We start from the raw sequence: 12,602 nt of genomic DNA on the forward strand, positions 1-12,602 counted from the left end.
TGAAACATCGCCCATTCCTTCTCTCCACAGATGCTGCCTGACCCGCTGAGTTCCCCCGGCGTTCTGTGTCCGACTGTGGTGAACGAGGCTCCACTCACCGGCCTCTGGCTGGTTGCCGTTGGTATCGCTGCTGGTGATGTTGGTGTCCTGCTCCGATTTGTTCTTGTTCGACGCGTTCTTGCTGCTGAAGAGGCTGCTCGGCTGGTTGACAATGCGGGACAGCGTTTCCAGCGGCTTCAAGGCCGCATTGACCGTGTTCGCCATGTTGGGGCTGCAACAGAATAAATCCATTCAGCTTGACTCTCGGTTCAAGATGTTGCGTACAGTTTTGGCCTCCCAAACTGAGGAAAGACATTCTTGCCGTAGAGGGAGTGCAGAGAAGGTTCACCAGATTGATTCCTGGGATGGCAGGACTTTCATACGAAGAAAGACTGGGGCTTGTACATCTCTACGTTTGCGGATGACACGAAGCTGGGGGGCAGTGTTAGCTGCGAGGAGGATGCTAGGAGGCTGCAAGGTGACTTGGATAGATTAGGCGAGTGGGCAAATGCATGGCAGATGCAGTATAATGTGGATAAATGTGAGGTTATCCACTTTGGCGGCAAGAACAGGAAAGCAGACTATTACCTGAATGGTGGCCGATTAGGAAAAGGGGAGATGCAACGTGACCTGGGTGTCGTGGTGCACCAGTCATTGAAAGTAGGCATGCAGGTGCAGCAGGCAGTGAAGAAAGCGAATGGTATGTTAGCATTCATAGCAAGAGGATTTGAGTATAGGAGTCCGATCAAGGATAGGGTCTCCAAAGAGGTAGATAGTAGTTCAGCACTGCTCTCTGGATTAGGTAGGACGGTTCAGTTGCCTGATAACAGCCGGGAAGAAACAGTCCCTGAATCTGGAGGTGTGCGTTTCATACACGTGCAGACACACACACACACGCGCACACACACACACAGAGACACGCACGCACACACACAGGCACACACAGACTGACACGCACACACATAGACACGCACACAGACACACAAGGATGAGGGGGGATCTTATTGAAACATATAAGATAATTAGGGGATTGGACACATTAGAGGCAGGAAACATGTTCCCAATGTTGGGGGAGTCCAGAACAAGGGGCCACAGTTTAAGAATAAGGGGTAGGCCATTTAGAACGGAGATGAGGAAGAACTTTTTCAGTCAGAGAGTGGTGAAGGTGTGGAATTCTCTGCCTCAGAAGACAGTGGAGGCCAGTTCGTTGGATGCTTTCAAGAGAGAGCTGGATAGAGCTCTTAAGGATAGCGGAGTGAGGGGGTATGGGGAGAAGGCAGGAACGGGGTACTGATTGAGAGTGATCAGCCATGATCGCATTGAATGGCGGTACTGGCTCGAAGGGCTGAATGGCCTACTCCTGCACCTATTGTCTATTGTCACACACACAGACTGACACGCACACACATAGACACGCACACACACGGACTGACACGCACACACACACACACATACTGGCACACGCACACACAGATAGCTCTGTTGTCCCAACACAAGACGGGGCACTACTTTACCTCGAAGACAGACACAAAATACTGGAGTAACTCAGCGGGGCAGGCAGCATCTCTGGAGAGAAAGGATGGGTGACGTTTCGGGTCTGAAGAAGGGCCTTGACCCGAGACGTCACCCACACCTTCTCTCCAGAGATGCTGCCTGACCCGCTGAGTGACTCCAGCGTTTGGTGCCTGTCTTCGCTGCCACCCCTGCCCCTCACAGATGACGTTAAAAGTGCCATTAGCAAATGTGCAGATGATACAAAGCTGGGTGGCAGTGTGAGCTGTGAGGAAGATGCTATGAGGTTGCAGGGTGACTTGGACAGGTTGTGTGAGTGGGCGGATGCATGGCAGATGCAGTTTAATGTGGATAAGTGCGAGGTTGTCCACTTTGGTGGTAAGAGCAGGAAGGCAGAGTATTATCTGAATGGTGTCAAGTTAGGAACAGGGGACGTACAACGTGATCTGGGTGTCCTAGTGCATCAGTCACTGAAAGGAAGCATGCAGGTACAGCAGGCAGTGAAGAAAGCCAATGGCATGTTGGCCTTCATAACAAGAGGAGTTGAGTATAGGAGCAAAGAGGTCCTTCTGCAGTTGTACAGGGCCCTAGTGAGACCGCACCTGGAGTACTGTGTGCAGTTTTGGTCTCCAAATTTGAGGAAGGATATTCTTGCTATTGAGGGCGTGCAGCGTAGGTTTACTAGGTTAATTCCCGGAATGGCGGGACTGTCATATGTTGAAAGACTGGAGCGACTGGGCTTGTATACACTGGAGTTTGGAAGGATGAGAGGGGATCTTATCGAAACATATAAGATTATTAAGGGGTTGGACACGTTAGAAGCAGGAAACATGTTCCCAATGTTGGGGGAGTCCAGAACAAGGGGCCACACACAGTTTAAGAATAAGGGATCGGCCATTTAGAACGGAGATGAGGAAAAACTTTTTCAGTCAGAGAGTTGTGAATCTGTGGAATTCTCTGCCTCAGGGAGGCCAATTCTCTGTATGCATTCAAGAGAGAGCTAGATAGAGCTCTTAAGGATAGCGGAGTCAGGGGGTATGGGGAGAAGGCAGGAATGATTGAGAATGATCAGCCGTGATCCACATTGAACGGCGGTGCGTACAGGCTCGAAGGGCCGAATGGCCTCCTCCTGCACCTGTTGTCTATTACCTGGACAGGTCGAGGCTGTGCGGCACCCTGGCCAAGTCGTTCACCAGGCCCTTCTTGAGGAAGAGGCGGATGATGTTGTTCATGCCGTTGTGCTGGGCCTTGACCGCGTTGCTACTGTAGAAGCTCGAGGTGGACGGGCACGACTCCATGATGGTGCTGATAATGAACATCACAGCCTGCAACCTAGAGAAAGGCCAGCGGGAAGAGGCATGTGAGTGCGGTCAAAAACAATAAAGAGGCAAAGATAATAGCGCTTGCGTGAGGCGGACAAAAAAAATCGGAAACGTTTTGCTGTGTAACACTGGGGTACGGTACCGGTGGGGACGGGACTGTGTGTGCCGGCTCGAAGGGCCGAATGGCCTCCTCCTGCACCTATTGTCTATTGGGTCGAGTGGCCTGCTCCTGCACCTATTGTCTGTTGTTATAGACAAAAGACAATAGGTGCAGGAGGAGGCCATTCGGCCCTTCGAGCCAGCACCGTCATTCAATGTGATCATGGCTGATCGTTCTCAATCAGTACCCCGTTCCTGCCTTCTCCCCATACCCCCTGACTCCGCTACCCTTAACAGAGAGAACATGTTTCCTGCTGCTAACGTGTCCAACCCCTTAATAATCTTATACGTTAATAATTTTACGTTTATACCCTTAATAATCTTATACGTTTCGATAAGATCCCCTCTCATCCTTCTAAATTCCAGTGTATACAAGCCCAGTCTTTCCAATCTTTCCTCATATGACAGTCCCGCCATCCCGGGGATTAACCTGGTGAACCTACGCTGCACTGCCTCAATAGACAATAGGTGCAGGAGGAGGCCATTCGAGCCAGCACCGCCATTCAATGTGATCATGGCTGATCATTCTCAATCAGTACCCCGTTCCTGCCTTCTCCCCATACCCCCTGACTCCGCTATCCTTAAGAGCTCTATCCAGCTCTCTCTTGAATGCATTCAGAGAATTGACCTCCGCTGCCTTCTGAGGCAGAGAATTCCACAGATTCACAACTCTCAGACTGAAAAAGTTTTTCCTCATCTCAGTTCTAAATGGCCGACCCCTTATTCTTAAACTGTGGCCCCTTGTTCTGGACTCCCCCAACATTGAGAACATGTTTCCTGCCTCTAACGTGTCCAACCCCTTAATAATCTTATACGTTTCGATAAGATCCCCTCTCGTCCTTCTAAACTCCAGCGAATACAAGCCCAGTCGACCCAATCTTTCCTCATACGACAGTCCCGCCATCCTGGGGATTAAGCTGGTGAACCTACGCTGCACTGCCTCACTAGTGCGGTCTCACTAGGGCCCTGTACAACTGCAGAAGGACCTCTTTGCTCCTATACTCAACTCCTCTTGTCATGAAGGCCAACATGCCATTGGCTTTCTTCACTGCCTGCTGTACCTGCATGCGTCCTTTCAGTGACTGATGCACTAGGACACCCAGATCTCGTTGTACGTCCCCTTTTCCTAACTTGACACCATTCAGATAATACTCTGCCTTCCTATTCTTACCACCAAAGTGGATAACCTCACACTTATCCACATTAAACTGCATCTGCCATGCATCCGCCCACTCAGAAGGGTCTCGACCCGAAACGTCACCTATTCATCAGGTCGTAAGGAATAGCAGAATTAGGCCATTCGGCCCATCAAGTCTACTCCGCCATTCAATCATGGCTGATCTATCTCTCCCTCCCAACCCCATTCTCCTTCCTGCCTTCTCCCCATAACCCCTGACACCTGTATTTCTTTGAGACACAAAATGCTGGAGTAACGGTAGCGCAGCGGTAGAGTTGCTGCTTTACAGCGAATGCAGCGCCGGAGACTCAGGTTCGATCCTGACTACGGGTGCTGCACTGTAAGGATTTTGTACGTTCTCCCCGTGACCTGCGTGGGTTTTCTCCGAGATCTTCGGTTTCCTCCCACACTCCAAAGACGTACAGGTATGTAGGTTAATTGGCTGGGTAAATGTAAAAATTGTCCCTAGTGGGTGTAGGATAGTGTTAATGTACGGGGATCACTGGGCGGCACGGACTTGGAGGGCCGAAAAGGCCTGTTTCCGGCTGTATATATATGATATATGATATGATAACTCAGCAGGTCAGGCAGCATCTCAGGAGATTGCCGGTGCTGCGATGAGTTTGAGACGCAGCTGGGTCTTTGCGGGCGGGCGGGCGCGAGCGAGCGTAGTTACCTGGCGTGCTTCTCCGTGCTCTCCGCCATGGCCAGCGCCCGGCTGAGCGCCGCTTTCACCTCGTTGACCAGCGCGGCCTGGGCCTCCGTGCTCTGGGTGGCCGCGGCCAGGCTGGCCAGGAAGAGGCGGGCCAGGGCCGGAGTGTCCTTGTCCCCCACGTTCTGCGTCTGGGGCAGCAGGTGGTCCAGCACGAACGCCAGCACGTTGCAGTCCTGCAAGAGACGGGCAAGGGAGACAAGTTCACAGGTTACACAACGAGGCCATAGTGGAGTACCGCAAGGCTCGGTGCTCGGACCGCAGCTATTTACAATATACATCAATGACTTGGATGAAGGGATTAAAAGTACCGTTAGCAAATTTGCAGATGATACAAAGCTGGGTGGCAGTGTGAGCTGTGAGGAAGATGCTATGAGGTTGCAGGGTGACTTGGACAGGTTGTGTGAGTGGGTGGATGCATGGCAGATGCAGTTTAATGTGGATAAGTGTGAGGTTGTCCACTTTGGAGGTAAGAATAGGAAGGCAGAGTATTATCTGAATGGTGTCAAGTTAGGAACAGGGGACGTACAACGAGATCTGGGTGTCCTAGTGCATCAGTCACTGAAAGGAAGCATGCAGGTACAGCAGGCAGTGAAGAAAGCCAATGGCATGTTGGCCTACAAAACAAGAGGAGTTGAGTTTAGGAGCAAAGAGGTCCTTCTGCAGTTGTACAGGGCCCTAGTGAGACCACACCTGGAGTACTGTGTGCAGTTTTGGTCTCCAAATTTGAGGAAGGATATTCTTGCTATTGAGGGCGTGCAAAATAGGTTTACTAGGTTAATTCCCGGAATGGCGGGACTGTCGTATGTTGAAAGACTGGAGTGACTAGGCTTGTACACACTGGAATTTAGAAGGATGAAAGGGGATCTTATCGAAATGTATAAGATTATTAAGGGGTTGGATTCGTTGGAGGCAGGAAACATGTTCCTAATGTTGGGGGAGGCCAGAATCAGGGGCCACAGCACCGCCATTCATTGTGATCATGGCTGATCATTCTCAATCAGTACCCCGTTCCTGCCTTCTCCCCATACCCCCTGACTCCGCTATCCTTAAGAGCTCTATCCAGCTCTCTCTTGAATGTATTCAGAGAATGGGCCCCCACTGCCTTGTGAGGCAGAGAATTCCACAGATTCACAACTCTCTGACTGAGAAAGTTTTTCCTCGTCTCCGTTCTAAATGGCCGACCCCTTACTCTTAAACTGTGTGTGGCCCCTGGTTCTGGACTCCCCCAACATTGGGAACATGTTTCCTGCCTCTAACGTGTCCAACCCCTTAATAATCTTATACGTTTCCATAAGATCCCCTCTCATCCGTCTAAATTCCAGCGTATACAAGCCGAGTCGCTCCAGTCTTTCAACACATGACAGTCCCGCCATTCCGGGAATTAACCTGGTGAACCTACGCTGCACACTCTCTCTCTCTCTCTCTCTCTCTCTCTCTCTCTCTCTCTCTCTCACCTCTTTGATCAGCTCGGACTGGCCGGCGGTGTAGTTGTAGCCAGCTATCAGAGTGGCGATGCCGATGTAGGAGCGCACCAGCTCTGCCAGAAGCCTCAAGATGGTGGACGTTGGCATCAGCAGCTTGGTGCCCTTGGCCTTCTGCTTGCCATCTTCCAAGGCCTTGTCGCCATCCTTGTCTTTCTTGCCATCCCGGCTCTCTTCCGGCGTTGAGACTGTGCCAAGGAAGAACGTGATGGTAAACAAACATCCGTGGGGAAATATGTGCTGGAGTAGGCCATTCAGCCCTTCGAGCCAGCACCGCCAACGTGACCCATCTACACTAGTCCCACCTTTGCCCACACCGGCCAACATGCCCCATCTACACTAGTCCCACCTTTGCCCACACCGGCCAACATGCCCCATCTACACTAGTCAAACCTTTGCCCACACCGGCCAACATGCCCCACCTACACTAGTCCCACATGCCCACACCGGCCAACATGCCCCATCTACACTAGTCCCACCTGCCCACACCGGCCAACATGCCCCATCTACACTAGTCCCACACCGGCCAACACGCCCCACCTACACTAGTCAAACCTTTGCCCACACCGGCCAACACGCCCCATCTACACTAGTCCCACCTTTGCCCACACCGGCCAACATGCCCCATCTACACTAGTCAAACCTTTGCCCACACCGGCCAACATGCCCCACCTACACTAGTCCCACCTTTGCCCACACCGGCCAACATGCCCCATCTACACTAGTCCCACCTTTGCCCACACCGGCCAACATGCCCCATCTACACTAGTCAAACCTTTGCCCACACCGGCCAACACGCCCCATCTACACTAGTCCCACCTTTGCCCACACCGGCCAACACGCCCCACCTACACTAGTCCCACCTTTGCCCACACCGGCCAACATGCCCCATCTACACTAGTCCCAACTTTTCCCACAATAGACAATAGGTGCAGGAGTAGGCCATTCGGCCCTTCGAGCCAGCACCGCCATTCAATGTGATTCCACAGATTCACAACTCTCTGACTAAAAAAGTTTTTCCTCATCTCTGTTCTAAATGGCCTACCCCTTATTCTTAAACTGTGGCCCCTGGTTCTGGACTCCCCCAACATTGGCCAACATGCCCCATCTACACTAGTAGTCCCACCTGCCCACACCGGCCAACATGCCCCATCTACACTAGTCCTATCCGCCCACACCAGCCAACATGCCCCACCTACACTAGTCCCACCTGCCCACACTGGCCAACTTGTCCCATCTACACTAGTCCCACCTGCCCACACCGGCCAACATGCCCCATCTACACTAGTCGCACCTGCCCACACTGGCCAACATGCCCCATCTACACTAGTCCCACCTGCCCACACCGACCAACATGCCCCATCTACACTAGTCCCACCTGCCCACACCAGCCAACAAGCCCCATCTACACTAGTCCCACCCGCCCACACCGACCAACATGCCCCATCTACACTTATCGAAACGTATAAGATTATTAAGGGGTTGGACACGTTAGAGGCAGGAAACATGTTCCCAATGTTGGGGGAGCCCAGAACAAGGGGCCACACAGTTTAAGGATAAGGGGTCGGCCATTTAGAACGGAGATGAGGAAAAATCTTTTTCAGTCAGAGAGTTGTGAATCTGTGGAACTCTCTGCCTCAGAAGGCAGTGGAGGCCAATTCTCTGAATGCATTCAAGAGAGAGCTAGATAGAGCTCTTAAGGATAGCAGAGTCAGGGGGTATGGGGAGAAGGCAGGAACGGGGTACTGATTGTGGATGATCAGCCATGATCACATTGAATGGCGGTGCTGGCTCGAATGGCCTCCTCCTGCACCTGTTGTCTATTGTCTATTGTATCTCTGAACGACACGAAGCCGGGCGATGGGTGAATGGAGAACGCTGGTCGGATGGGCAGAGTGGCCTCTCTGCTTCACTGAGGCTTACCTTCTCCTTGAGACGTCCCAGGCTGACTTGTGTCAGTTGCTGTACCATCCGCAACGAAGACCTGGGTCTAGAAAAAGGAACAGTGTTACAATTATTCAGCAACAGACCCATCCTCACCTGTACTGTACCCCAGTGTTACATACACACACACACGCCCCCACCGGTACTGTACCCCAGTGTTACACAGCAACCGAAGACGCACACAGTATCTTGCCCAGAGCAGGGGAAATCGAGGACCAGAGGACACAGGTTTAAGGTGAAGGGGAAAAGATTTAATCCGGGGGGTAACTTTTCCACACAGAGGGTGGTGGGTTTATGGAACGAGCTGCCGGAGGAGGTGGTTGAGGCTGGGACTATCCCAACGTTTAAGAGACAGTTGGACGGGTACACGGATAGGACGGGTTTGGAGGGATATGGACCAAACACGGGCAGGTGGGACTAGTGTAGATGGGGCATGTTGGTCGGTGTGGGACTAGTGTAGATGGGGCATGTTGGCCGGTGTAGGCTGGTGGGACTAGTGTAGATGGGGCATGTTGGCCGGTGTGGGCAGGTGGGACTAGTGTAGATGGGGCATGTTGGTCGGTGTGGGCAGGTGGGACTAGTGTAGATGGGGCATGTTGGCCGGTGTAGGCAGGTGGGACTAGTGTAGATGGGGCATGTTGGCCGGTGTGGGCAGGTGGGACTAGTGTAGATGGGGCGTGTTGGCCAGTGTGGGCAGGTGGGACTAGTGTAGATGGGGCGTGTTGGCCGGTGTGGGCAGGTGGGACTAGTGTAGATGGGGCTTGTTGGCCGGTGTGGGCAGGTGGGACTAGTGTAGATGGGGCATGTTGGCCGGTGTGGGCAAGTTGGGCCTGTTTTTTCTACACTGTATCACTCCATGACTCCAGTAGTGGAGTTCAATGTGATCATGGCTGATCATTCTCAATCAGTACCCCGTTCCTGCCTTCTCCCCATACCCCCTGACTCCGCTATACTTATGAGCTCTATCTAGCTCTCTCTTGAATGCATTCAGAGAATTGGCCTCCACTGCTTTCTGAGGCAGAGAATTCCACAGATTCACAACTCTCTGACTGAAAAAGTTTTTCCTCATCTCCGTTCTAAATGGCCTACCCCTTATTCTTAAACTGTGTGGCCCCTGGTTCTGGACTCCCCCAACATTGGGAACATGTTTCCTGCCTCTAACGTCTCTAACCCCTTAATAATCTTATACGTTTCGATAAGATCCCCTCTCATCCTTCTAAATTCCAGCGTATACAAGCCTAGTCGCTCCAGTCTTTCAACGTACGACAGTCCCGCCATTCCGGGAATTAACCTGGTGAACCTACGCTGCACGCCCTCAGTAGCAAGAATATCCTTCCTCAAATTGGTAGACCAAAACTGCACACAGTACTCCAGGTGCGGTCTCACTAGGGCCCTGTACAACTGCAGAAGGACCTCTTTGCTCCTATACTCAACTCCTCTTGTTATGAAGGCCAACATGCCATTGGCTTTCTTCACTGCCTGGTGTACCTGCATGCTTCCTTTCAGTGACTGATGCACTAGGGACACCCAGATCTCGTTGTTATGAAGGCCAATGGCTTTCTTCACTGCCTGCTGTACCTGCATGCTTCCTTTCAGTATAAGAAAATAACTGCAGATGCTGGTACAAATCGACTTATTCACAAAATGCTGGAGTAACTCAGCAGGTCAGGCAGCATCTCGGGAGAGAAGGAATGGGCGACGTTTCGGGTCGAGACCCTTCTTCCTTTCAGTGACTGATGCTCTAGGACACCCAGATCTCGTTGTACGTCCCCTTTTCCTAACTTGGAGCGTTCTCTCTCCCCCCCCCCCACCCCTCCCCTCCCCTCCAGCCACCCCAGGACGACTCACGTTGATGGTGAAACTCTGCTGGAGTCGAAGTCGCTGCCCTGGCGGGTCAGGGATCGGTACTGCTGGTACATATCGTCACCCACGTCCTGAAGCAGTTGGCTCAGCTCCTGGTTGACACTCACCAGCTTCACCTCCACGCTTCTCGGCTGTCGAGGGACACGATTGGACAACAGTCGGACACGGCAGACAGACAGGCGACGACCATCAACTCCACAGAATCCACAAAAGAAATTCCTCCTCATTTAAAAGCCAAGAGATGTTCATAGAAACGTAGAAAATAAGTGCTGGATGAGGCCCTTCGAGCCTCTACGCACCGCCATTCATTGCGATCACGGTTGATCGTCCACAATCAGTAACCCGTGCCTGCCTTCTCCCCATATCCTGTGATTCCACTAGCCCTAGAGCTCTATCTAACTCTCTCTTAAATCCATCCAGTGATTCGGCCTCCACTGCCCCTCTGTGGCAGAGAATATACACATTCACAACTCCCCTGGGTGGAAAAGTTCCTTCTCACAATAGACAATAGGTGCAGGATGAGGCCATTCGGCCCTTCGAGCCTCTACGCACCGCCATTCATTGCGATCACGGTTGATCGTCCACAATCAGTAACCCGTGCCTGCCTTCTCCCCATATCCCGTGATTCCACTAGCCCCTAGAGCTCTATCTAACTCTCTCTTAAATCCATCCAGTGATTCGGCCTCCACTGCCCTCTGTGGCAGAGAATATACACATTCACAACTCCCTGGGTGGAAAAGTTCCTTCTCACAATAGACAATAGGTGCAGGATGAGGCCATTCGCCCTTCGAGCCTCTACGCACCGCCATTCATTGTGATCACGGCTGATCCTCCACAATCAGTAACCCGCTGCCTGCCTTCTCCCCATATCCCTTGATTCCACTAGCCCCTAGAGCTCTATCTAACTCTCTCTTAAATCCATCCAGTGAATTGGCCTCCACTGCCCTCTGTGGCAGAGAATCCCACACATTCACAACTCTCTGGGTGAAAATGTTCCTTCTTCTCCTCAGTTTTAAATGGCCTCCGTTGTATTCTTAGACTGTGTGGCCCCTGGTTCTGGACTCGCCCAACATTGGGAACATTTTTCCTGTCTAGTCCTCTTATAATTTTATGCGTCTCTCTCAGATCCCCCTCTCATCCTTCTAAAACTCCAGTGAATACAAGCCCAGTCTTGTCAATCTTTCCTCATATGACAGTCCCGCCATCCCAGGGATCAATCTGGTGAACCTACGCTGCACTGCCTCAATTACAAGGACGTCCTTCCTCAAATTAGGAGACCGAAACTGCACACAATACTCCAGACGTGGTCTCACCAGGGCCCCGTACAACTGCAGAAGGACATCTTTACGACTATACTCAAATCCTCTCGTTATGAATTTTGTCTCGTCCGCAAACTTGGCCACAAGGCCTCCAATTCGCTCGTTCCCCTCCCCCCCCCACCCAGGCTTACCTTCGTCAGGAGCGTGGTAGGCCGAGAGGGCGTTCAGCATGTCGTAGATGACCTCTTTGATGGTTTCGGGGATGGTCGGCAGTGGCGAGGGCTTCACCGGAGTGGTTTTCACCAACTGCACGGCGTTGGGGCCCTTGATTCGGAGGTTCTCAAACTCATCGTCAGAGGCTGCGTTGGCAAAGACACGGACAACTTTCACTTCACTGCTGAGGTTCAGAGGCCAAGTAACACAGGCCTACCGCCCATTTCCCGGCAACTGGTGGTTCGGCACCTCCTTTAGTTTTTAAGTTGTAGAGCTTTTAAGTGGTAGAGGTTTGAAGGCCTAGAGTTTTGAAGGCCTAGAGTTTTTAAGGTCTAGAGTTTTGAAGGCCTAGAGTTTTGAAGCCTAGAGTTTTGAAGGCCTAGAGTTTTTAAGGGGTAGTTTTTAAGGCCTAGAGTTTTTAAGGGGTAGAGTTTTTAAGGGGTAGAGTTTTTTTAAGGGGTAGAGTTTTTTAAGGGGTAGAGTTTTTAAGGGGTAGAGTTTTTAAGGGGTAGAGTTTTTAAGGCCTAGAGTTGTTAAGGCCTAGAGTTTTTAAGGCGTAGAGTTTTTAGGTGTGGTGTTTTTAGATGTGAGTTTTTAGTTGTCAGTTCTAAATGGCCGACCCCTTATTCTTAAACTGTGGCCCCTGGTTCTGGACTCCCCAACATTGGGAACATGTTTCCTGCCTCTAACGTGTCCAACCCCTTAATAATCTTATACGTTCCGATAAGATCTCCTCTCATCCTTCTAAATTCCAGCGTATACAAGCCTTGTCGCTCCAGTCTTTCAACATACGACAGTCCCGCCATTCCGGGAATTAACCTAGTAAACCTACGCTGCACGCCCTCAATAGCAAGAATATCCTGCCTCAAATTTGGAGACCAAAACTGCACACAGTACACTAGACAATAGGTGCAGGAG

General features: G+C 51.6%; 1 protein-coding gene across 1 annotated transcript in view; it reads right to left on the reverse strand.

Moving 5' to 3' along the window:
* LOC144611180 (E3 ubiquitin-protein ligase HUWE1-like) overlaps nucleotides 1–12,602 on the reverse strand; it is a 42,041-nt gene that overhangs the window by 26,599 nt on the left and 2,840 nt on the right. Inside the window, exons 3-10 of the mRNA XM_078430233.1 lie at nucleotides 11,663–11,830; nucleotides 10,198–10,405; nucleotides 8,501–8,537; nucleotides 8,329–8,395; nucleotides 6,379–6,593; nucleotides 4,886–5,097; nucleotides 2,701–2,883; nucleotides 99–271 (exon numbers count right to left, since the gene is read on the reverse strand). Of these exons, the coding sequence (XP_078286359.1) occupies nucleotides 99–271; nucleotides 2,701–2,883; nucleotides 4,886–5,097; nucleotides 6,379–6,593; nucleotides 8,329–8,395; nucleotides 8,501–8,537; nucleotides 10,198–10,405; nucleotides 11,663–11,830 (1,263 nt within the window). The remainder of the gene's footprint in view (nucleotides 1–98; nucleotides 272–2,700; nucleotides 2,884–4,885; nucleotides 5,098–6,378; nucleotides 6,594–8,328; nucleotides 8,396–8,500; nucleotides 8,538–10,197; nucleotides 10,406–11,662; nucleotides 11,831–12,602) is intronic.

This window comes from Rhinoraja longicauda, chromosome 39 (assembly GCF_053455715.1).
Source record: "Rhinoraja longicauda isolate Sanriku21f chromosome 39, sRhiLon1.1, whole genome shotgun sequence".
In the NCBI taxonomy this organism is placed as follows: Eukaryota; Metazoa; Chordata; class Chondrichthyes; order Rajiformes; family Arhynchobatidae; genus Rhinoraja; species Rhinoraja longicauda.